Source organism: Falco biarmicus, chromosome 4, assembly GCF_023638135.1.
Source record: "Falco biarmicus isolate bFalBia1 chromosome 4, bFalBia1.pri, whole genome shotgun sequence".
Classification (NCBI taxonomy): domain Eukaryota; kingdom Metazoa; phylum Chordata; class Aves; order Falconiformes; family Falconidae; genus Falco; species Falco biarmicus.
The window spans coordinates 84030946-84057357 of NC_079291.1; the positions used below are offsets into that span (position 1 = coordinate 84030946).

A 26412-nucleotide genomic window follows, 5' to 3' on the forward strand; every position below is an offset into this window, starting at 1 on the left:
GCAGTCAGAAGGGATTTTATTCAGGAACAGTAATTTTGCTTTTATGCATTTTTTTATTAAATGGAGAAGTACTCTCTTCCCTTTACACCCTTAAACACATACTTACACAAAGATGAAGGCCAAGTGACCCTCCACCGGCAATTGCTTGCTGGTTGCCATCCGTGCTTTACACCTCGCACTTCAGCTGCATCAACAACAAAAGCCGCCAGAACAATTTCATTTTTTGTTGGGCACTAGTTTCACTTTCAGAAACACATAAAACAATGCAGCAGTTATTGGGTGGAAACCACAAAGCTGATTATGACTCCAGAAGTAAAAATGAACCCCAGCTTCATTTTGTCAAGTCTTATTAAGGGAGATATGTCTGCACAATGGCAACTGGGGAGAAAAGTCAGTGTAATGCTTGTTGGGCACATTAAGATCCCAAGATATCTTCTCCTGTAGGTTTTTGGGAGGAGGTTGCTATTACTGAGGAAACTACATAGTCTGAGCTTTATGTTAAAAGACATTTTAGAGAAAGTAAAAGAATTACCACTTTGCACTCACAAATGCATCCAAGTTTCTTCCCTGCTGTGGTTCCCACATGCATGACTGGTGCATGCCCCTTCCCCAGTACCAGCCCCTCAAACCGGAAGACTTCCAGCAAGAAGGGAGCCAGACAACACCGAAGGATCTATGTTCTTCTCCTTTATACCGAAGGAAATACTGCTCTATCCCACACCAGACCTTAGGACAAGCTGCTTCACTCTGGGCATCTCCCAAACGTCTCCAATTGCTCTCCAGCAAAAGTCCCACCAGTTGAGCACCCAAGACCACTTCCAGTATTTATCTTGAGTTTGGTTTAGCCTTGTTCAGGTGCATAAGCTTTACCTTTGGTCACACACACACTACAACAGAGTACCTTCGTGGTTCGGTGTGGCAGCTTAGATGTCGTCTGGGCAGCCAGAGTGCGCAGCTGTTGAGACCCTCAACCCTCTCCCCCTTCTTTTAATATATAAACACTACTGTTTGACTTGCCAGGAGCGCAAAGAGGATACACTGTAACAGAAAACCCACAAAAATGTCACTTTTTGGCTTTGGTTGCCAATCTGGAACCTCTACCTTGGAAGAACAGCTTTTCAGACCAAGCCTGAAAAACACCCCATCTCAGCCTCATTACTGGACAGGCAAACAGGAAAAAAGTCACCTTCCTTAAGACAAAATAAACCACCAAAATTAAACAGAGATCAAATAGACATCACACAGCTTTAGGCTGCAAGGTTTCTTCGGGTGTATTCTTTGAACCATATTCTTCTTAAATCAGATCTTCACGACCCACTAAGCGTTTGGCTGGTTCTGCTAAACCCGATGTGGATGTCTGCTTGCAAGCCAGGCAGTGGACTGTTAACTATCCCAACAACTTCTAGTGCCAATTTATTTTATGAAGCAAGACCCTCAGCACACATCACAGTCAGAAGAAAAAAAAAAAAAAAAAAAAAAGAAAAAAGCAAGCACAATACCTTGTTTTACTGAGGGTTTTTTTTTTTTTAATGCAAAATCCCACAAACCTTTTTTGACATGAGACAGCTAAAAATAACTCATCCTGAAAAAGTCCTGTTATTTTTATACAGTCACAAGAATCACTAGATTGCTTCTCATTATCCCATCCTTCCTTGGAATTTCTATTTGTGCTCAACAAGACACAACAGGCTGCGACACCAGTGCAATCATCACACATCTTGAATTACAGGCAACTGCCTAAGTTCAGTTTCTCCTTGTGAACAGTTTTGGAAGAATGACAGTTTAAAAAAAGCCTGTTTAACTGGGGCCTTTGGAATCTATGTCGAAAAGGCACAAGCACACAGCAGCTAGGTGCCAGATAAAAGTAGAAGCAGATCTTACGCTGGCCATACTTGAAAACAAAACTAGTCTCTAATACAAATTCACCACAGGATTAGAAATGTTCCACCTGAACAGGATCAACAAGGAGATTCCTAAAAAGCCCCTAGAGCAGGACTAGGTCTATTGGACGTCACTATTTTTTCCTGTAAATACATCCTTACTGCTTCTGGCTTCCAGGGAACGTTTACTTTGCCCCAGAGAGAGGTAACACAGAAGAATCTGCTCTAGGCACAACAGAAATATAAATAGTTAGCCATCTGCACTGCGCCTGACTGTACCTGACCGGCAGCTGCACCTTCGCTGGTAAGCATGCTATCAGCGCACCATCCCAGCTCTCCCAGTATCTCCCATAGTGCGAGTCAGCAGTCAGCTATTACTGGAACTCATTACTGCATGTCCAAATATTTGCATGGAAAACTTGCTGGACGCTTACTCATAGGATGTCTGGCTCCTGCCTGATCTTCTTAATGTTCCCTCAACACCCCAAGGGGAAGAGCATTTCCAGAATCAGCACCTACAGCCCCATGTTTTTCTAGCAAGCTGCACCTACTTGAAGCTAGAATTCACACCATATTTCAACTGCTATTATTTTATACTTCCTTTCCCCCTGCCCCGCCTTTGAAAAATGCGATGCTTTTATCTGAAGAGTAATCTCTTGCAATTTGTATTGTCATGGCAACACAGCTCCCTCCCCTGCCCCAAACCCTGTCCCCAGTCTCATTGTGTTCGTTACCAGACGGGCACGCAGCACGCTGCATACAGATGAACGGCACCTCTCCAAGTGGTCTCAGACCTCCTCTCCCTGCAGCTGTACTGACACAGCTCCCGCGATGGGGGTACAGTAAAACTCTTTCCCCTTCTCCTGTTGCAACTAAGTCAAATTTCTCTATTCAGACAGAGAAAGAAGCTTTGTTAGTACGCGGCATTTTTGTAGTACGTACAACTACACAAGCTGGAATGAAGAGACCAGGTTCGTAATGAGTCTGAGCAATACAAGAAAAAAAAAAATTTAGAGCAGGTGTAAGAGGGTTTTGCCAAGGCAGCTTGGACATACTGGTAAAGAAAAAAGGGAAGATCGCTCCACAAAGGAGCGTACTCAAGAACAGGGCTCTGGAGCCCTCTTATGGCAGCTTGCTCTCAGGTTCCTCGGAGCAAAATCCCACATACGCCTCGTAATATCTCTGTGTAGACAAGGATGCAATGCCATTGAGATAGGGTGGGAAAGAACATTGTTTGGCTGGGCCTGAGCTTTGATAATGCAAGTGTTGAAAACCCACACTTCCAGCTCCTTCACTGCTCCCGACGAGTGTGCAAAGACTGGGCAACCCCCATGTTTAAAAAGGGTGACAGAAGACAGCGAGACCAACCTCCTCCAAAGCCTACATATTGCTTTAGGACTAGAAACGCATGGGAGCTGCTAAGAAAATGGCTAAATCTACTGCTCCAGTACTAACCACCACTCCACAGGGAGCCCAGTGCCACGCCAGAAGGCCAGACTGGATTCACGCCAATCCTTCCTTGACTTCCACAGGCCAGCAAGGTCTGATAAAGCTCAGTTATCAACAGGTCAGAATCTCTGCCCAGCAGACACACAGGGAGCATGCAGGGAGGAGGCAGCTTGCTGCTAGCAGGGAAAAGCACAGCTGCTGGGCTCCGAAGGGGTTACAAAGATTCAACAGCAGGGAAATATTTATGGAGAAAAGATGCTGAGCTCTGCATGTTTCCCAGGCTGGAGATGGTTTTAATTTACCTCTTGCAAAGGCTGTGATTATTTGCTGCTGGTTTTTGTTGAAAGCAACTATTTCAGGCTCCCTTGCTCCCTCTGGTGCCACAGCTCTGCAGCCCATTCAGAAAACCACTCCCCAAACCCACACCAACTACAAGAAATGCTGCTTTTTTTCCCTGCTCTGGGACAGAGGGGGCAATATTTATAAGCATTAGCAATTACCACAGCCTTGCCAGGCACACAGCATTCTTTGACTATAGCACACTAACAACATTACAGATCTCTCCTAGAGTTCAGATCTCCAGCCAGGAAGAGCATCCTTTGCTTCTTCCAACAATCCCCTTCCGAGACCAGGCTCTGCCTGACTTCAGCTGAGCTGCAGCATCCACCACGCTCCTCCCTCGGTTTTCCTCCACAGCTGCCCCCGAGCGCACGGTTCTGGTCAGTGTTGACATGCTGCTACGAAAATCTTAGTTTAGACCTTTTTATAAGCACAAGAGATTTTAAAACTAGGGAAGTATCCTCACCATTAGCTAGACTGGACTTTGGCAGCTGATCATCTTGGAACTAGACGTACCCTCGGGGAGGAAGCTGTACCTCTTTAGTCCTCTCGTGTCACTCCCCAAACTCCAGAAACCTGCACAGCTCCACAGACAGAAAGGAAAAAACCTTCACCACGATTAAAACTATCATCTCCCCACCGATACTGCCTCCCCAGGCATTTACCACTTTGCTGTATAGCTCTTCTGCTTCTTTCTTCCAGCCTCAAGCTGCTCCTCCTCTGCTTTGTCTTTGTGTTTCTTGTTCTTTCTCTTGTTACAGAGTTGCTGTACGATGCTGCTAGAGCACTGAGGGCAACTAAGACACTGGTCCTTGTCCCCCCTTTTCAAGCTGCAGTTGGCTCCTCTCCCCATCCCCACCTGGGGGATGCCACACATCTGGGCACACAGCTGCCCAGCCCCTGCATCCCCCCTGCACCCTCACTAACGCCACCGCAGCAGCCTCCCCAGCCTGGCAGAATTCTTTCTCGGCCCCCACGAGCAAGGTTTCCAAGTTCTCCTCATAAAGCACCTACCTCACTTCAGTTTCGAATTAACATGAACCTCGAAGGGAACCATAAATATTTGCCTGGATTTTCTGCTAATCTTGCTATGACATAGCTATTAGGATTACTGGAGTGCGGCTTGATAAGCAATGGGGTGGAGTGCTGGAGTGTTTCAGGAGATGACAGTAACATCTTGCTGTATTTTACGGATGTGGATGCCTCTGTGACCTGCGCTAATCCACTTGGGAAATTACTATGAGAGAATAAAGTCTTAAAATATGAAGCGGGAGGTGGAGTGCTGCAAAGCGGAGTTTAGTTCCAGAGCAGCCTTTTCTAAGTATATGCATAAACATCCGTATTCAACACCAAGTGGAGTCACAAACAGAAACGCACAGAGAAGAACCCAGGGCAGGACCTTCCCGCTTGCCTACAGCCACGTCCATGGGGCTGGCAGGAGAAATCGAGGAACCCTGCTTCATAGCATAACCCTTCTCTCAGAATACACATACAGAACCAACTACCCCCAGCCTGGAACAAGAGTCATTTAATAAACCACCCTGCCCAAACTCAAGGATTACCTATCTTATAAATGAGGATACAACTCAATCTGAATTTAGCAATATTTATTATGAATGATAAAAGGCAAGTAAACAGCGCTGGGTGCGCGGGGAGTCTGCGCTCCACCAACACGCACCCCTATACAACAACACGTTCCCTTTTACGCTTGTTGTGCTAATAAATATTCATTGCTGTACCTGGAAACGGCATGGCTATTCAGATTAGTTCTTGACATAGGCGTACCTTTCCTTGTGCCTGCGTGCTTAACGTTGAGGGTCCCTTTGGTGGTCGTCGGGGATGAAGTTAGAGGTCTTGCTCACTTGTCCTCTTTCTCACCCTGAAGAGCTGACTTCTTTCTCTTACCATACAAGGTGATTCGTTCAATACAGCAAAGCTCAGCTAAATATTTCACAATACCATATCCACATGGCTACTCCTAATGCAAGCAACCATTTCCTGCACCTGTTTCCCGTCTGTCACTCTGCCCCCCTGCTTAGTCTACTCTGGTTTTCCATTCTTCTGTACCAATCATCCAATTGACACAAGTTATTACTCCATGTATCACACCCACAACCCTTTTCATACAGACCTCTTACACCTCAGTATCAAGATGGTGCTAGTTTTCTCCACCAGCATAATTAGCATGACACTGGGTGGTGCCACTAGAAGTCCACCTAGAGCTGTGTTTCCAGCATAGGAAGGTGGAGGGCAGGTGGGAAGCACTTTGTGGACAGGGCAGCCGTGCTGCTCCTGCATGCTGCGCTCCCTGGGCCACCGACTTTCTGCACCACCGGTGGCACTACATCTAAAAGCTCTCTCATTTTTTTTTTTTTTTTCCTTGAGTTTGTACCTTGGCCTTTGAATCACACGTGCTCCAAGGTTGTCTCTCCCCTGGTAGTGCTAATTAACACACTACACAACCCCTAGGAGAACATTACCTACTGAATCCAGGCTACCACTTCTTGCAGTTCTTTGGCTCCTTGGCTGTCAGCCAGCTGTCTGTTCACACCTAGCCTGGCTTAGCCTGGACAATCTAGCTGAATCACAGCTTGAAATGGTGGGGCTACAGCTTGTAATGATGTGAAAGCAATAGGCTTCAACCCAGAATGAAGCCAAAAAGTGACCATTAAAGTAGGGAGTCCTATTAAAAGCATCTATTCCCTCTATCAAAAATTCCCTTAAGTCTAAAAATCGCCCCCCTCCTCCTTCTTAAACAAGATATCCAACTTGATCCAAAAGCTCCAAGCTGACTCGAAGCACAGGTTTTCAACAAGCTTTACCATTTAGACTCTTAATACCATCTCATCATTACTTGTTACATTTAAGATGTTGCATACATCTCTGAAGGTGTACATTTACAGACTCACCAAGTGAATTCAACATTTCTCCTTATGGAGTTAGCTTTAACATCTTACCATAAGGCACGATTTCTAGACCGCAGAGAATATTTTAAAACTTTTTCTAACCTTCCCATCATTCTTGATCAAGAATCAGAACAAAGCACTTGGTGTCACTAATGCCATAATATAAAGAAACTACGATCCTTCTCTGACTCTACATGCCCTGGCATACAAGTCCAAGGACTACAGCAGCTTTCCTGGTAATCGCATTGCTTGCTTTCACCTCCCCGTGATGATGTGAGGTACCTGGAGGAACTATCCACTCCAAATTTTTAGACTAGCATCTGTCACCAAGCCCATAGAATGCAGAAAGGCAGCCGACTGATACTCCACACAGAAAGGCACTCTGAGCAGAAAGCAATCTGGAGTAACGCATGCAAACAGATCACGGGAATTTTGCATCTTCCTGACAACTAGTTGTAATGAGTCCATGTGGGAGACAAGTCAGAGGACCTCAGTCTGTTTTGATACAGCTGTGCAGTTGCACAACTCAGTACATACAAGAACAGTCCACCCAATATGTTGAGTAAATACCTTTCGGCTTTACGTAGCTAAATCAGCCAGGCCAGCCTTTCCCCCACACCCTCCAACTTCCCAGCGCCTTTGGGTTCCTTAGGGTCAGGGCTGTTCATCCAGTCTCACAGGCAATGAAAAAATTAGAGAAAGGGTGTATAGGAATGGTAGGGGAGTGCGTATGTGTCGGCACACACATTAACATCAACACTTGCTTTGGCAGATACCTTCTGGGCACTGGAGATGACAAGATATGCATTTTTGTTAACAAAAAAACCTGAGGAATAATCCTAAATTTCAAAATTAACAATAACTGATTGGTGTCTTAGCCATGGCAACTTGCCACATACAAACGGATGCAGGCGAAGGATAACATGTCTCTTACTCAGCAGCTACTTCATTCCCATTTAGCTTCCAGGGCTCACAGGAGGGAGCAGAAAAGCTTACAGCTAACACACAGTGGCTTTTGCCTGATCAGGTCATCTCATTCCTCACCCAGGCTCTGCTTGCAGCTGGACTTTAAGGCTGCCCTTTGCAGCGACAGAGATTTGAGCCAACTGCAATGTGAGAAAGCGTGTATGCTTCTACGCATCTGGCTGTGCACAGCTATCGCTTGCCAGCCATCTTCCTCAGGTACGTGTCACCTACGTAGGGACTGAGATAATTGGTTTTATACTACACGTTTTAATTTATCCACTTACAGAGGTAAAGCATAGGGAAGGCAATTGCAAGCGTCCCAGCAACACATCACAGTTCAAATTTCAGACAAGGAACCTGATCCACATCTTTGGTGAGTACCCAGGGCTTCTACCTGATCCGCAGGGGATCACCTGCATCTCTCCGTATGACCATCGCTTTTCTTCATTTGCATGCTTTGAGTTTAATACAGCACTTGGGTCAGGAAAAGGAAAGTAAATACATTTATCAATAAGGCACTGCCTTCTAAAAGAGCCGTGTGTGTTTTTTAGATCAGGGTCAGCTTTGACTAGGTAAAGAGTGCTTTGCTTTTAGAGGACCAGCTCAAAACAGCTGTGTTGTCTCCTATGCAGAACATGGCTTAATCTGGCAGATTGAGATGCTCAGTAAAACTCATTAATCTGTTACCACTTTCACCCACCCACAAAAATCCCAGTGGTCTGAAGTCATGGTTTTCTGACACAAATCTAGAAATCTATAGCTTATAGAACAGCTGCAACCAGAATAAAGTTCCAGTAAGAGAGAAATGCTTCATTTAATTACATGGGTAGTTCAGAATTATTCAAGACAGGGATCTCTTACAGTAAAAGAAATTTGCGTCTGAAAGTATCTCCATGCCTGTTTGTGGTACAAACTGGAAGTTACCTAACAACTCCTGCAAAGCGCTCCTCCACTCCACACACCTGAAATCCAGCACAAAGGACTAAAGCCACAGGATAACAAAATACTCCAAAAAGAAGCTTTTATCAAAAAATACCCCAGCTTTCACCTGCCGACAGAACAGCTACAAAACCAACTCTTGTTCACATAACTCATCTAACTATCCTCTACCCCAAACATGGGAATGGCGAAGACCAAGGCTGAAAACAACAATTATAAAGCCCAGAAGCTGGTGAGCTGTTGTTAAGAGCTGGTTGGTGGCGTGCCTATCTCCATATCTAGAAAGATTCAATGCGTTCATTCTGGGAGGTCAAGAGAAACTAAATATAGTAGTATGCTACCAGCAAACACCCAAACTGGCATGGCTTCCCAGCTACCTGAAAGAGCCATCCCTCTCTTCGCAGGCCATCCCACAGCTGCAATCCTTTCCCTTCTTTGGGGAGAAGATGTCATAGGGAGGTGCTTTCAGGTTTTACTTACATGGGTAATTGCATACACAAACTTTAGGACCGAGGTAATGCAATAACACTCCTCTCTTGCCCCACTCAGGGGGATCATCTGGCTCTTTCCGAATGTTTTTTTTAAGCCTGACATCTGCTTGCAAATAGGAGGCAGCATCCTAGCTTCATGTGCCAGGAGCCAAGGCATCTTAGAGCAACTACCTCTTAGCAGAGCAGAGACATCATCCAAGAGCATCTGTTTTGTTTTAACCTTTGCCCTTTAAGGAGGGCCCAGAAAGGAAAAAAAATCCCAAACCCCTTCCAGCTGCAGACTGGCTTTGTTGGTATGCATGAGGCTGGATATTGTGGCAAAGCTTTTCAATACAGAAAAAGCCTTGGGGAGGGATGCTCACCTCCCTGTTTCTGAATGGCATCTCTGCCACTAACAGTCCACAGATACAGTGTTTTAAGCAGCAACCCTGAAGACAGCCTCCAATTTCAACCCGGCTTTGAGATTTAGCTTAAAGGCATGCATGCACCCAACACAAAAAATGAGGTCAAAGAAGCTTCTTTTGAAAAATAAATAGAGCAATACAGCATTTTTTCAGATTAGCTTCACAGAGGATAAATCACTGCACAAATAAAACCACCTTATCTTGCTGGCAAATGGTATGTTACAATGTCCAGCTTTACAGGAAATGGTTGGTTTGGAGAGTAAACTAACTTTTGTCTAGAAAAATGCTGTTCTTTACTTTTTACAAGGTTTTGTTTTTTTTTTTTTTCCAAAAAACCCACATACAATCTTCAAGCAGCACCAAGCCTGCTTTGCCTCCTGCTTCTTGACGCTTTCCTAGATGCCTCGGAACTTCCTAGCAACCTCGCTGCAGGAATACGATCCATCTCCTTTTACCAGGAGGACAACTTGTTTCAAACAAGATCCCAGCTGGCCTCCTGCCATTCCCCAAGTCAGTGGGATGCAGTAACTGCGGGACCCCACAAACGCGATGGGGACGGTGGTGAAGCAGGCAGGGCTTTCCCAGCGCATAGAGGTAAAGCTTTCCTGCAACCCTCTGTTTTCTGCCTCTGTTTGTCCCTTCTAGAGTCAAAGACTAAGAGCACCCGGTGAGAAAAGCAGCCACCGAACAGCTAACGGGTGGTTACAGAAACATCGCTGGCTGCGGGATCCAGCAGCAGCTCTGCCTGTTCAGTATTTTGGCACTGATTTATGACAAGTGTACTCGCGTTTCCATTAGCCATGGCTTTCTCTGTTGACCCCTCAGCTCAGAGAGACAGACTCGGCATTAAACTCCCATCAGCTTTCAGTACCACTGACCTCATCCCCAAAACTCGCAGCAATGCTTTACATCAGACGGAGCCGACGCATTCCATTAATGCTCCCCTGACTCAGGGAGACATCTGCTCTGTTTACACTGGTAGCAGTATGGAGACCACTTAAGCATCACCTCTGCTCCCCGAGCCCACAGTGGGAGGAGCAGACACACATGGGCCAGGCCCTGGACCTCCTGGCCCCCAGCACGGCGACCTGGCCATTAGTTATTCGACAGGGCAGAGGTTGCTAAAACCATCAAGGCGCAGGAGAGGTGTTACACGGTAGCAAAGAAGGTGGTTTCCTTCAGGCTAGAAGTGCAAGCTTGAGGGAGGTATCTGTGCTGACTCCAGCTGAAGACGAGCAGGTTGATTGGAAATAAGGAAGGATTAAAGCATGACAGAAACTCATGATTTTTTTTTTAACCCCAATGGTTTTACAGATTCATCTGGATACAGCTCATTAATGCAGGTTAGAGATCACACATGGAGGGTACCTCTCTGTGCCACCTCTCCAAACGCACATCACTGGGGTGCTGGGTGCCCAGCCCACCCTTGCACCCCTCCGGCCCCACGGCCAGGGCAGGGGTACCCACAGGACGGGTTTTCCTACAGCAATGGGAAAAGACCAGATACCCTCCTGAAAGCAAAGCACACTTCATCCAAACTAACACCCCCCAGCCCCCCGAACACACCCCAGGCACCACCTTACCCAGCACAGCTTACCGGCAGCTGCCAGCATCTTACAGAGAAAGCCCGACAGCTTCGAAATACCTGTTCACATAGGGGATGCTTATGTATCTATACCACAAGCCAGGCAGATACAGCAAGGCTCCACCAGATCAAGGGGATGCTCCTCCATATTTCCCCAAGGATTTCTGACAGCTAAGACCTCCAAAAGGCAAAACACTAAACCACTTGTTGCTCCTACTGCCCCAATGTTAGATATGCACTAAATTAACCCGTGATGTCTTCTGTTGCTGCTGGAAGCTTTCTTTTCTATTAACCATCTAGTCCAGGCTGTAATTGCTAACAAGCCTGTAAGGACACATAAAAGCATACAGTGGCCTTGGGATATCTGACAGCATCTGCCACAAACAGAGATAGAGTGTAACACATGCGGGGCATTCAGCAGCGGTTGTTTTTATCATAATGAAGTCAGGAATGTGATCAGCTGTTTCCATCACTGTTTTGCTGGTACATGGATTTGCTGCATTTTAGATTTTTGCCCTTCTACAGAGCTTTGCAAAGCTTGGATTATGAGTTGCACAACCGTTAACAAGAGAGGACCACAAGACGACCTTGATTCTCACAGACGTCTTCGGCACTAAAACCACTATTCAAATGCCCCTGCAAACAAGCAAGAAATCCACACTTAAAACACCTGTTTTTTATTTTGTTCTCTCCCCACCCCCCCCCCCAAACCTGCATGCTAATGAAGGCTGGTTTGATTTGGGCTGTGGCATGCAAGTCAGTTAACTTAACCCCACTGAGCCTGACTGTGATGATGGGTATTGGGGTGGGAGAAGAATAAAAACTGTAACGCTCCCTTTTTTTTTGCACCTCACTCCTGGTGTCCAAGGTGTCGGCAGCCCACAGCTTTGCCAATTCCACTGCAAAGCTAAGACAGCGACTTTAAGAAAGCGTTTTTATCTAATTGTCTTTCAACTAAAGAGATAAAAAAACCCCGAATCAGTAGAAGAGGAAGAAGCTGGCACTGAACAAGACAATTCAAATTGTCCCTTTTCAGTTCCTTAATTCACATGTTAGGGGATAGCCACAGCTGGGAATTTCAATCTCTGGTGCAATTACAGAAAATTAAATTCAGGGAATGAGGCCTTATGCACTCAAAGCTTCATTAACCCTGTTGCCTTTTAATTAAATACGTGCACATGAAAATTTTGGACAGAGAAAGTATTTGCCTTACCAACAATGTGCGGTTTTAATGGCAAATCAGTACTTGCCTTTTAAAAAGAAAAAGAATACCGAGGTCATAAACTCCAGACCTTTCCACCTCCACCATGGCTTTATTAAATATGTGGTAGAAATTATTGCCTACCATCAGGTCCCGCTTGACGAGAACGCCCGCTCTCCCTCAAACGCCCTAAACCGCACCAGCAAAGCTCTGCTTTGGGTTCACTTCAAGATAACAGGCGGCCCCACCAACACCATGGATAAAACACGAGCCAGGATTTAAGAGCCCTACACTTTTGATCAGTTAGAGAAATAAAGTTGGCTAGCTACAGCAGGACAGATTTTTTTTTTAGCTCGCGGAGAAGAGATTAGAGTAGCCAGTCTCTCTTTGAAATACTGTTCATCCTTACAAAAGGCTCAGGCAGGCGCCAAAGGCAGTGTGTGACGAGGACAGTTTAAAGGATAATCTTTGAAAGGGGATATTGTCAAGTCTGCCCAGCCTAAATATCCAGCTCGCTTTGTGCGAGTTACCACCTGACTTGCGAGGGAGTCACGCTGCTCATGCGCTGGCCTCCCGGCTTTGTCGAGAATATCAGTGAAGCACGCTACTAGTGCCTCTGGATGCACGACCGCCTAGCAGGGACCGAGCACAAATTGCTTTGCTGCTCCCCCATATTCATCCAAAAGCAGTGTCACCCAACTGATGCACGCACAGGTGGTCACCATACTGGGACCAGCAACACAGAAAGGGAAGAAACACACAGGCCCTTCCCCCGTCTCCAGGAGACTTCTAAGGCATCTGCCACCTTGAACCAGCCATATCACCCAGACATGCTCTCATCCCCTCATGACTAGCAGGCAAATTTATACCTCTGGGAGAGATCAGACTTCAGTTTGTCTTTCTTTTAAGCATCTCCTCAGGAGATGGACTTCAGTCTTTTCCCAGCACACGCCGATCAATTTTGTATTTGTGTTTTATTGCTGATCTATGTATTTTAGCTGGTTTTACTATTTCAAAGAAGACAGCATGCATTTAAAGAGATTACCTTCTCTGCTGCTTATCATAAGAGTTGATTCATTTTACAGTAAGTGACACTTCTCACACTTGCCCCTCTCTCAAGGAGCAAGTTAACGTGCACAAGTGTTCACGCAAGGCCTCCGAGGGATGCCAGATTCCCAGGCGGGTGCTCTGCCCGAGCGAGTGATGAGGCACAGCTCCATTAACCAGAAGCAGGCAATTCCTTATGCTTACAGCACCCAGTATTCACAGGTTAATTACTGCATCTCCAAATAACGTTCTTGTTCTGGTTTCATAGCAGACGTATTCTCTTACACAGAGCACAGAGAGCTGTTTGCTGCTATAGGATGCCCTTGGTACTACCAAGGACAATCTGAAGACATCGAGTGTGACAGGCTCTCGCTGAATGCAAAAATAGACGCAGCCACTTATGCCTCCTCAGCCTTAGACACCAACAAGGGAAGGGGCTTCCTACTACAGCACCAGCAAGGAAAAGCACACAAAATTTTGTGATGCTTGAAGTGCTACCAGCCAGAACGTAACATATCACTCTGTTCCTCTGCTCCTGGAAATTACAGGTCCGTTAACCTTTTTGTGTGTGAGATGGTCCTCCCATCCGCACGCAGCGACTAAGCGAGGAGGATGCACGTGGCGAACGTGCACAGGTATGCTACTGGGTGAAGGAGGCCATTTCCAACGCAAACCTGCTCATACAAAGAGTTTTGCTGCCCAGTTCTAGTGCTATCATTTTACGATGACAACATTTCCTGACCCAGTTTCTATCTTGCCCCTCATTCCTCTGCTACAAGTAGTAATTAGTAATGTCAGTGTTCTGGCTGAATTGCTACAGTCCCATTAATAATGCAAGAGTAGCAACAGAGAAAGAGCAGAAGAAAAGAGGCTTGAAGGTTAAAAGCAGTAAGAATGCATTTTGGGGGGCACTGGAAGGGGAAGGAGGAGGAGTAGGAGTAGAAATGCTAGCCTACTGAGATTATAAACCATATACTTCAAAACATACCGTTCCTTTCAGGTGGAAGTGGTGGGTGAGTCAGTCATGGCTAATTAGAAGATAATATGCAAATAAGAATGACACATAGAAGTGATTTTTCCTAAATAAGAAGAAAACTTCTGTTTCACCTTCCCTTTCCCTTTCTAAACTTGCTGCCTCACCACTTCGTGTTCCCATGTCTCTGTTAGTCATGTTTCAGAGGTCGACGGTGACCTGGCATCCAGCACACGACTCGCACCCAAGTTTCGTCTCTCCAGAGGAAATTCTGCAGTGCCCAGCCTGTCCCTGCCCACCTACAGCCAAACCGTCACCACCAGGAACCAAGCTGCTCCTGCTGCACCTTAACCTCGGGCACTGCTGAAGCTGTTTATGACATGTATTCCGAACCTAAAATAGTACTGGATTGGAGTAGATGGCCCAGCACCTCCCTATGCTTCCAAGGCCAAGGAGTCTTCTCCAGCACCACCAGCAGCTCCCTCAACAGCAACAGCTCCACCACCACGACCTCCCGACCACACTGGATAAAGCTGCTGCAACTGCATCCTCAAGGGCATCACCTGGAAACTTTTTTGTTTCTTTCTTTCCCTGCTAAGCCCAGCATAGAAATAAAAGTAATAAAGGAGACAACAGGCTTGGTGTTGATTCCTCACCTGTTCGTAGGGCTGAATGAAAACTCACATCAGCAGGGGAAAGGCTGAGCTATCCCCTGCACGCCAGGAAGGCAGCTGGTTTGGGATGGACTCTGGTCCAACACCACAAAGCAGGCATCTGCTAAAGGGATTGGTGGTCTCTAGTTTTCTTGAGGATTTGTAAGAACGTGAGTTAACTTCTAAAGGCCTGTTAGCAGAGCTGACCAGCCACACAATTCTTCTCCCAGTGTCTGGCATTTACAGCTTCCTACATTGGTGCCAGGCCTCTTGTTAGTGATGATGTACGAACCAAAACAAAACGCGTGCTCTTTCCATTAGCTGGAAACACACACATCTCTCCCTCCTGCAACAGATTCCAAAACATCAGCTTATCAGTGTTATTTAACTACAGCACAGCTCACTGTCACTTAAAAGAACTATTCCAATATCCTCCTCCAGCACGGAAGGGCTCTGATGGCCACCTAGAAGGGATAAAAAGCCAGTAGGCCCATTGAGATGAGCTCACAAGAGTGGCAAAGGAGGAAGAAAAAAACCCACCACTGGAAAGATGAGCTTCAGAACTGCATTGCTTTTTCAAAGAGACCTTTCAAGTATCACTTCCTCTGTGGAGAGGAAGCGAGAGGAGCTGGAGGTTCTCCGATACAGCTTCCCCTCCAGACGATATAAAAGGATGAGTGTTTTTAAAAAGAAAAAAAACCACCACACACCCAGAAAAAAGGAAAGCAGGCCAGCCCTGAGCACGCTGTGACCAAATTAGGAAACAAACTCTACTGACAGCCTTCAAAACGGCCATCGTCTGCAACAGCCTTGTGTTAGCTCAGGAAGTCTGATGACTGTGTCATCTGCCGAAATCTGTTTATGTGCAAACAGAAAGGAGAAGCAAAGCACCTCCTCGCACTGCACATGCCAGGTTAGGCCATCTCAGCGGAGACAGTCACCAGCTGCCCTGACACAATGCTATTGCAAACCTCCAGCGCTGACTCACCCCCCTCCAAAGGCAGCTCTGCCCTGGGAGCGCTCAGGTACAGCGAGAGGAGGTGCACGCAGAGGGTCGGGGGTTTTTAAGTGCATTTTTTAAGTGGTTAGCTGTGGCAGATGAAGCTGAGGTTAGAGATCAGTGATTACTACGACAGGAATGTGAGGGGGAGGAAAGAGAGGGAAGATGTAGCTTCTTGAGTAAGGTCAGAACAATGTTTTTTATTTGCCTTGGGAACAGCCTTTTTCCAGCCTCTCCAGCCTCCATTTCCACTGCAGCAGCAAAATGATAACCCTGCTCCGATACTCTGCAAATACAAGTAGCACTGGGCAAAGTTTTTAACCTTAAACTCGCCCCTGCTGCCGCGGAGGGTACCTGTACCCATGGCAGGAGCACACCAGGGCTGTTGTGAGGACAGCCGGGTGACAGAGGCCAAGTTACTTGTTTTATTTGTATTTTAAACCGTGATCTGAGCACTCTGGTCCATACAGAGATTTAGGGGTTTCTCCCTGATGTTAAGGTGATCACATTACATTACTCCCTCTCTTGTTCCCAGCTGAAATGGAAGAAGACCTCTCCTCCCCTTCTCCTTCCAGGGGACCTAGGAGGAAAAGGCAAAGCTGACAGCTCATCTCAGCCCCTGCTCCACCCTCAGCACAACTACAGCCTGCAGGGTCCTTCCAGCCCCAGCAGTTTGGCTACAGGACCACTCCGGTAACTTGCCACATTCAAGGCAGCTGAGGACCTTCCACACCTCAGCACCACGTGCCCAGGGGTGCTCTTCTCCAACCCCTCATGGAACCCATCAGCTTATCTCCAAAGCCACCGGCAGCAGTGACCACCACAGGCTCGTAGCTGCTCTCAGTGGCTCCTTCACCTAAATGGTTGCAGGCTGTGCCCAGGGAGAGAAGGCGAGACAAGACTGCTGAGGCTGAACTTTCCGTCTCCACATGAAGTTGTGTTCAGCTTATTACCTCTAGACCTTTCCTCGGCAAAGGACAAAGCTACGAAGGAAAGAGAGCATTGCTACCTCTTACGGACCTGACAAAGAGGTATTCACCGGTCAGTAAACAGCGGGAGAATTGCCTTTTCACTGAATGGATATTGCTATATAAGGCAGAAAGCAAGCACAGGAGTAAGCTTTGTTGCTTGAAATTGCACTGACTTACACAGTCTATTTTAAAAGGGACTAGTTTGAGCTCTTGCTTTCAGCAACTTGCTTTTTTTTTTTTTAATTCTCTAAGAGACAGATACCCCATTTAAACTGACCTCTTTCCTCAGGTCCATTTCCAGGCTGGGCTTCACCCCCTCCTCCTCTGTCAGACTCATTTATCAAGTGAAGCATTTCCACATACCACTGCATAAATAGACTTGACCTTGTAAAAGCAGCAGCACCTGAGCTCCCACTAATGGAGTCTCTCCACCCCAGCATAGCAATTAACCCAGCCCACTCCTACCCTCTTTCCAGGTGAGGTATTTGCAGAGCTCCTACACCCCCTCCCTACGTGTCCCAAGGAAGGGTGGCAGCTATGTAGACAAGGCAAGGCGTGATGTTGGGCTGATCGTCATGGAAAGGGGCCTTCAGGAGCAAGCAACTGCTGGCACCGCTCAAGTCTCATATCTGCTCCCAGCCCAGACCAAGGATACCCCAAAAAGCAAACTACGGGAGTACCTGCGGGGACAGCAACTCACTCCTGGTCCCCGGCTTTCCTAGGTGCTCCCTCTCAGCCAGGGAGCAAGCTGTGGGCATGCACCATCCACCTTCCAGGGAAGCAAGGAGAGCTTCCCCTTGCAGCCCCCACAAATGAGAAGTAGCTTGCCCAGCATAAAGCTGGGGATGAGAGAATCTCCCGACTCTCAGCACTCCCTGTACAACCTTGAGCCTACACACCTCAGTGGGACAGCCCACGTGGTTTAGCACACGTGTACTCTTCCTACATAGGACTGCACTTTCAAGGCTTTGCTGTACCAGGAGCACTCTCCTGTTATCTATCTTTTTTTTTAGGACTCAGCTGTAAGATCTACTGAGGTTATCTGCCACCTACAATCACCTCAACCCCACCTTCGGCCTTGGTCCCTCCCTTGTGCCCATCCCTTCGAGAACAGATAGGGAAATCGCTGGCACTCCTGCTGCAGCACCGCCGGCGCTGCTGTTGATAGCATCGCCACTCGCCCTGCCTGCGGCACACAGCACCGCCGCTGCAGAAGAGTTTCAATGTCCTTTTATGGAAGAAAAATGAAAATCGCCTGCCCAGCCATGGAGGGCCTCAGAGCCGAGATGACAGACGGAAACTTGCCATTTGTTGTGGTTTTGGCAGTAATAAAGCGGAGCGTGTTCCCATGCGCACCGCTCATTTAAAAAGGGTGCAGTGAAGGCACTGAGCTGGAGTAGAAAGCTGACAGCTCCAGAGCAGGAGGTTGTGGGGATGCAGTGCTGAGGAGGAAGATGGCAGAGTCATGAAAAGAGGGCTTAGACCATTCTGCTGGCCTGGACAAGTGGGAGACAGGCCTCTGGATGAAAGTAGGCATGGGTGTTCCATTCCCCCCCCCCCCCCCCAGTAAGACACATAGCCAGGTCCTCCACATAGCATTTCCCTTCATTCCTCATCCCAACAAATTTTGCTAAACTGCATTCACACAGACATAGGAGGATGGGAAGTCAAATGCAGGAATTGGGCCTCGAGGTCATTGCCACCAGAAAGTGACAGGGGTCTGCCATAGGGGAGTGCCACCTTCGGCTCTGCTCTCCACTAAAGCTGTTACTTAGAGCTTAGTCCCACAATCAAATCGAAATGAACAGGCTCAAGGAAAAGCATACAGAGAACAGCAATAAGAACGGCCAAACAGAGAATGAGACAGGGTCACGGGACCTGCAAAATGTTTGCGCTGCTGTCAGGAAGCTAGATGAGACAGCAGACTTCAACAGCTGGGAAAACATGTTGCAAAACAAGGAGAATTAAGTAATTCTCCATACACACATCCTATTCCGAGGCATTTTGGACAAGCTCAATTTCTCCAATGAGAACAATTTTATTCCCCCCCCCCCCCCCCCCCGTTGCACATGCACCCTGCTAGTGACAAATCTTGATATAGTTTAAGCCTAAAACCACAGCACATCTGGAATCAGGCAGGGCGGCTCCGGGCAGCAATGGGCCAGCCTCTAGCACAGAAGTAATGGGCCCTGTGGTATGTGTTGGATGACATCCCTGCAAGGCTGTGTCATCCTGAACACATCCCCTGCTGCTGGGTACTTGGTTACACAAACGTTTCCCCTTGCACCCTATAAAACGGTTGTAACTGGATCATAGGTGGCTGGGGCTGCTTCGTTACCCGCCTCTGAATGCCCCATTACCACACCAGGTACACAGATCACAGGCACTGCAGCATGCCCCTTAGCTCCTTCTGTAGCTTTAAGTCTCGTTAATCATGCAACAATTTCTTTCAAAGCCACTCATGTCCAAGTTACTGCAAACTGTACAACGTGACTTCGGCTTATTAACACGGGTTGTGGACGCAGTGCTGGCACCCTGCTAAGAGAAGCCATGTTCAGACACAGCTGGCTAGGGTGAGCTCTGTCCAAGCTTAAAAGCAGGTTAAGGTGAAGGTTAGAAGCAGCTGGGTGTACCTGTTTCTAGCCAGCACCCTGAAATCAATCCTGAGACATTCCAGCAGCTTAAAAAGAAGTCCCCTAAAATACCAAGTCTTAGTCCTGCAAATTAAAAGTACATGGAAGGATTGCTGCGGCCAGAGAGCCTAACCTGAAGACTAAAAAGTAAAAGAATGGGGGTTTTATCCATCTGACACAGGCACACCAGTGCTCACTTTTCCAGTGTGGCAGTTCAGATGCCCAGCAGGCAAACCCAGTCCCAGCCCATTAACAGGATGCACTAATGAGCCAGGAACAAGAGTGACAACTGCCTGGTCTGAGGGCAATGCAATTTAGCATCACGCAGCCATACGCCATCACCTCTTCACATCCAGCCAGCACCGATGCAGACACTGACTCTGTGCAATAAAGTAACAAAACCCCTCTGCTATGCAAAGGGGTTTTAAAGAAAAGTCTTGGAAAATGCAAGTCCCTGCAATGTGGCCTGGCTATGAAATGAGCGTCGAGGGCTTTGAGCTCTCCAGCACGGAGGGACAGTGCTGCTCCGTGCATGCCTTATTTCCATGGCAACAGCTGCTTTCACCTCCCCATCTCTTCGCTGGCTGAAAGCCCTGCAGTGCTTTGTGCTGAGACTGCAAAGAGGGGAAACTATCTCCTTCACCCGCAACACGGCACCAGGGATAGCAGCAAGCAGCCCAGGAACAAAAGCCTTGTCTTCACCAACAATACAGGGTCTGGGGAGGAGGGAGGCTGAGCAGAAAGGACAGACTTCCTTTTCTGGTGGCAAACAGCACTTCCCTCAACATGACAAAGTACACGCTCACTCCCAGTGCTGCACAAGTCAACAAGCAACACGTGCCTTTCCTAGTTTTACCAGAATTGCCAGCTTTGGTTTGCTGTCAGAGCACTGGGAGGAGAAACTCACATCATTAAGAGACGAGAAATTTGAGTGCTGCTTCCGTGCAGGGATCCCTCCGCAGAGTAAGATGGAGGTTGACCAAGCATGCTGGCAAACCCTCCTGTCACCAGCAAGCTGGCTCCACACGTAGTCAGCAACCTGTTAGAGAGCAAAACCTCAAAACTCAGCCAGGTCTGAGTGAAAGCTGCCTCTCCCCCAGCACCAGCTCAGACTGCACACACACACGAGAACACATCCATAGGGTGGCTTGGGCAACACTTTTCCTTGGTTAATTAAGCTTCTCCACCACCCTGCAGTCTGTGATACTAAGATTCAGGCCCTGGCCACCTAACTAGGAGCCAAACGTCACGCCACACAGCTGGAGCCACAGTGGCCCTGGCAGATGGTGCAGGCTCATCTGCATGCTCTCTGTGCAGCCGTTCAGTCACAGAAGGCGACTGGCAGCTCTGCCTGTTGCTCAGGTTACAATTAGCCACATTTTGGTTCCTGCAAGGTGCAAATGACTGGAACTACAGATGAGATGCATAAACAGTGACCTGGGTATGTCTAGAGCTCTTACTGAGCTCAGCACACGTATATACAGCCAAAATGAAGGCTCCTAGCTAGTTCCCATCACTTAGTTTACAACACATCCATAGCTGGCCCAAATACAAATGAACCTCTCTGCAAGATTTAAAGGAAAGCCTAAGAGTATCAAGATGAACTCTCAAAGCAAGACAAGGATCCAGGTGGTGGAGCACAGAAATACAACGGGTCCACCATCTGGTCCTCCTCTCCCCACCCTTGACAAGCCTTGAGGTTTCAGGAGAGGCACATTTTGACCTTTCGCTTTCCACACTTCCCCTTGTTTTAGGTTCAGCTGTGTAAGTGCAGTCCTTCCAACCCGAGAGGGACTCCTTCCAGGATCAGTCATCACCACTGCCGAGTCTGCCAGAGGCACTGCTAGCAAAGCCAGCGCATCCTCTCCAACCACCGTAGAGTTCCCTAGATTAGCCCTTTCCTCCCTAAGGGCAACAGTTTCCTGCAAGCAAGAGCATTAACTGGAATTCTTCATTCTGGAGAAAGACAAGATAGCAGGAATATGAAGAACCACTGCAGCTGATGCTGTGAGACAACACCACATCCTGCTATCTGAATTCCTCACTCTCAACTTCAAATCCCAAAGTCATTCAAGACTTCTAAGAAGAGCACAAAGCTACTCAGCAGATTTTCAGCTAATGAATCAACACAAGCTGTCCAGGAAACCAGAAATCCAGCCCACTGGAATGCTGTAACCCCAGGGAGGGGGGTACAGGCAGTACACTAGGAAGGAAATGAAACAGCAAACCAGAAGGAAAGGAACGTTTCAGCACTGACCCCTCTTACCCCAGTTACTGTGCTGCATTACACATTTTAAGAAAAAATGATACTTCAACTCATTTTGCACATTGAAGCGTTCATGTTCTTCAAGCCTGAATTTTGTTCCGTGGTGCCGACATATGTATGTTTTGAATACAACTCAGCTTTTGCAAAAACAGCAAGAAAAAAATTTTCATTTAAACGTGAATCAACATTGCCACCTAGTGACTAGCAAACCTCCTCCTCGTGACACTTGGGCAATCCATTGGAATTGTATTTCCTTCCCAAATGCTAGCAGTAGATGTTAGCAAAATATATCTGGAAATTAAGAGATCAAAAATGGAATTGTGCATCTTTCATAAGCAGCTTTCCCCGCCCCAAGTTCAATTTTCACTACAGAATGCCAAGTTCACTGCTGGCAACTTCAACTTCTCTAGAAAGGAGTTTTACTTTCTATTAATTTCTCAATACAGACAAATGATGGCAACGCATCACTACGAGAACCCAAAGCTATGGCAGCTATAAGCATAAGGCTAATGCACTCAAAAGGAATTTCAGTGATGAGCAGAAATCTCTGCTGGGGGACAGGCGGTTCCCTCAATGTTGCACGAGAATTCATTGTTGTGGCTAAAGTTACACAAGACACTTTGCAGCACTGATACTGTACTGCCTTGGCTCACTGGCACCATATGTAAGCAGGGTTCTCCATACATCCAAGAGACTGGGAAACACATTTTTGTGCTTGTATTTTTCCTCAGAACAGATGGTGCACAAGCAGCAAGTTTTCCCCGCTCCATCCCCCCCACTGGACCTGACGATTCTCCCATTACGGCCATCAATAGATTTTAAGCACCACAAAGATCTTCTGCCCTTTGAACAACTCACATTCCAGTGAGCTCTTCCAAGGTTTTTTGTCACTTCCAACTGAATCTGTATTCAGGCCACAGCAAAAAAGAAAAATGCAGATGCTAATTCTCTTAAGGATAGTGCATCAGGTTGTTTCAGCTCATTCTCCAGAAGTTTCATTAGATAAAGGATTACAACTTTGTTTTATGCCTTTTAAACATGCAGCTCCCTGTTCACCTACAACATTTCTGTATAGGCAAGACAGCAACCTATGGCATCCATAAGCTTTTTTAGCCAACATCTTCCAAGGAAAGGAAGGAATGCTGCTGTCTTTATCGAGTGCCCTGAAATTCATCTGTCCAACCACAGGCTTTTATAGAACATCGGTAGGATCCAGCAAATAATTTGACTGCTGCCCCATGCAGCCACGTTAGATATTCATTCACCTGCTACTCAGAAGTATGAGCTGTCCTCCCAGCTCTCCTGCCCAACACTCCAGGAGAGACCAAATGGCAAGTATCCCCCAATTACCTTTCTGCAGCGGGGATTAGGGCAGCTGAACCGCTTCACATCACTGTCCAGCAGAGCCGGGAAGTTACAGAATGGACACCTACAGCCCAGAATAAGATGACATTAATGCAGAGTGCCAGTGAAAGCAGATTTAGTCAAATAGCTACGTGGTAGTTAATCAGGCTGCCAACCAAACCCCTGCTGCCAGGATGTGCTGACTACTGCCTTTTTGCTCATATTTCTTCCATCACTTCCCTGTTTGCAATCAAAATATTATATGCTCAGCACTGCTTTTGACCATGTAATTTAGAGTATCAGCATAGAGCTTGCAAGCAAGTCTTAGGGGAGACAAGTCTATTGAACTTTAATCTGCTCCTGGTCAAAGGCAGACAAACCTAACAACAGATCTGGGAAGGCAGAAGCCTGAATTTATAACACGGCTCTTTGAAAGCTACCTTTCCCACAGTCAGCAGGCATTTAGGGTTTCGGGGAGCAATTTTCTACAACGGTAAGTGCAGTCTGCATCCTCTGCTGGACACTCACCTGACGAGCTCATCGGCACAGGCGGCAGCCACCTCCTCCTCAGCTTTCCGCTCATAGTATTTACAGAGGATGTTCTCTGGAAGCACTTTCTCCAGCTCACTGGTGGGGAATGAACATGTGCAACTGCCTTCCATGCAGCTGAGCTCCGACTAGGGTTGGAAGGAGAGCGCTCAGCTTCAGTACGATACCAGCAAAAGGCTAAAAGACTCAGTACCCAGAACATTTCCAAATAAACCAGTGCAGAACCTTAGAGAGAATACAGCTTCACTCCGCAGATAACTGCCAGAAAATGGGTTTGCTATGGAAAGAACAGGATTAGTTAAACAAGCCAGGCTGCGCACAAACACCAGGCACGAAGATGCTGTAGACAGCTGGGACCTCAGTTCACTCACACCAAGTCCACTGTGACTACAGGGCGGTCAGTTATTACGATCTCTGCTGAGAAAAAGCACTCCGCTCACAAACAGCATATCGCATTCTTTTCAGTACGGTCATTTACAATAACAGCTGCCAGCTTATATGTTTACATGAAACAGATCCCAGGGTACAAAAGCATCCCACAGTTTGATCGTCATATCTCAAGGCAAAGGAGCATGCACACCTCAGAGCAGGTTAAGAACTTGTTTATAGCTCAGCTAAGTACCAGAGTAATCGCTAACTAAATTGGAGACTAAGAAGGTTAGAGGAACCAACCCCCAAATTAAGATGGGGTCACAGTGATATTATGAAGGACAAATAAACACTCTTAGCTAGGAGGAGACTGGCCAAGTCAGAGATAAGAGTGTGTTCTGTGCAGACACCACTGGTTTATTAAGTAGAAAATAAAAACCAGATGAGTGCAAGTTATTGTTGTTACTATGAATGGTGTACAACGTTTTCCTAATCCAAGTTGCTAAGCACAGAGCATAAAAGATGGAGGTTAACAAACCCGAAATCCTATTCAGCAAAGATCCCATTGTGAAGTTGTTGGCTTCACCTGATGGTGAGACTGACTTGTTGGATTTGGGTTTCAGGATGCAATTCCATCCAAGTACTTCCTGGGAAGTGCAGTTACGTCCGATTTAAGCAATGCTACACCAACAGCAATGTGATCTCCTGATGGCAAATTGCCTATTTTCACCTTGCCCAGTTGGGAAATTCTTACCTTCCCAGAGCCGAAGACTGCCTCCTGAGCATATTTAATTAGGCACTCCTTGCAGAATAAGTGACCATCTGCACACTGAGTTAGCTCTTCAAATGCAAACTCCCCGTAACAACAGCGGCACTCTATCATCTGACCATCCTGCAGCCATAAACAGAGGTACTATCATCATCAGAACATCAATAGCTATAGCAACATACAGCCGCATACATGTGCAAGCCATAAACGCCAGCATTAATTCTAAAAAAGGGCAACAGATACACACCATTCCACTAGATATCTTCTTTGGCAGTCAAAACTCACTAAGCACAACCGGAAACTCAGTTTTAAGTAACTTAATATCTACATGTCCTGTTTGACAGGTTCCAAAAAGCTACAGAACACATGGTGTTTAGCATTTCTTAAGCTTGCAGGCTGAGAAGCATCTTGAGTTCGGGAAGCTGCAATCACAGGGAAGCAGCCCAGAGTACACACCATTCATATGGGGAAAACGAAGCTTCAGGTCTGTTGCCCTCTAAAGCTACATTTACCCATCTGCCTGGGAGGACCTTGTCTTGTTCTCTTCACTGCAGGGCTAGGGAAACGTGTCACGGTTAAAAAGCAAGTATACCCACTTCTTCGAAGGTCCAGCATCTTCTCCAAAGAAACAGGCATTGAGAATGAAAAGGCAATCCACAGCTGCTGAACTGATCTCTAACTTTCTCTGTTTAAAGGCAAAGACCTGATTTCCCCTGATTTTCAGGTTTTTAAGAGTCTTTTCTACAAATGAGGAAGGCCTTTCCACCGTCAGTGCTCCAACAACGGCATATCTGTTTCAAACAGCCATAATGGTAGCAGCAAGAGCAAACCTGGTACTATTCTATTGCAATATTTATTCTGGCCAGTAAAGATACAAGCAGCAGCTGACTGAATTACTACAGATCATTCCATGCATCAATACTGCCTTGCTGGACTCCGCTCTTGTCTACCTTTTCTGGAAGCCAGCCAACCACACACTACGCAGGTTTTGCCAGCTCCTCAAAAGCAGCCCAGTGCAAATGCAGCTTCAGAAAAGCTCCATTCCAGAAGCCAAAAGAGTCTGAAGTAAGTGCAGAACAGCGTCTATGCATAAGCTGAACTCAATGGACCACATTATAGATACTGACCTTCTGATATTGCTCCTCATTCATCTGCAGAGCAAGGAGAAAGTCTGCATGCTGTAAGAGAGACAGGTGCATCTGTATTTACAGAATAGATAAAGCAATTTTCCAGCCTCTACACTCTTGTACATTACCTCAGGACTTACAAACCACCATAAAAAGCTCACTGTCTGCTTACAACATCACTCAGCCCATCCTTCCAATCCATTAAGCTATTTATGATTCAGCTAAAACAGATGGGAAAAGCAAAGGCAGCAAGAACAAAGAACCAAATTCTATATTATTGAGGGCTGCTGGTTCAGGTTTCCACGGGCAGAAATGATTTCTACCCAACAGGCCCCTCCAAAGAAAGCCCCAAGGAACATTAGCTTTGTGTTTAAAAGGGGATGCTATCCATCTGCCTAAGAGACAAGGATCTTTCAGTAGCTACTTTAGAAAGACTGTAGGTGCAGAGCTGTGAATGCAGTCTTCCCTTAGACTACGAGGGGAAGACAACATGCCAGCGGGTGTTGCAGGGTTCTGCTTCAAAACACATGGTCCTCAGCACGAGACAAGGC

At 46.8% G+C, this 26412-nt stretch overlaps 1 protein-coding gene and 1 long non-coding RNA gene across 4 annotated transcripts in view; one reads left to right on the forward strand and one right to left on the reverse strand.

The window, feature by feature from the left end:
• RNF216 (ring finger protein 216) overlaps window positions 1–26412 on the reverse strand; it is an 80958-nt gene that overhangs the window by 27604 nt on the left and 26942 nt on the right. For all 3 annotated transcript variants that reach the window (XM_056335909.1, XM_056335910.1, XM_056335911.1), the window contains exons 10-13: window positions 25862–25912; window positions 24720–24857; window positions 23576–23724; window positions 23054–23132 (exon numbers count right to left, since the gene is read on the reverse strand). In XM_056335909.1, the coding sequence (XP_056191884.1) occupies window positions 23054–23132; window positions 23576–23724; window positions 24720–24857; window positions 25862–25912 (417 nt within the window). The remainder of the gene's footprint in view (window positions 1–23053; window positions 23133–23575; window positions 23725–24719; window positions 24858–25861; window positions 25913–26412) is intronic.
• Window positions 14739–23043, forward strand: LOC130147947 (uncharacterized). Its single transcript, XR_008821434.1, has 3 exons — window positions 14739–15858; window positions 16369–17280; window positions 17818–23043. It is a non-coding gene; the product is annotated as an uncharacterized LOC130147947 (long non-coding RNA).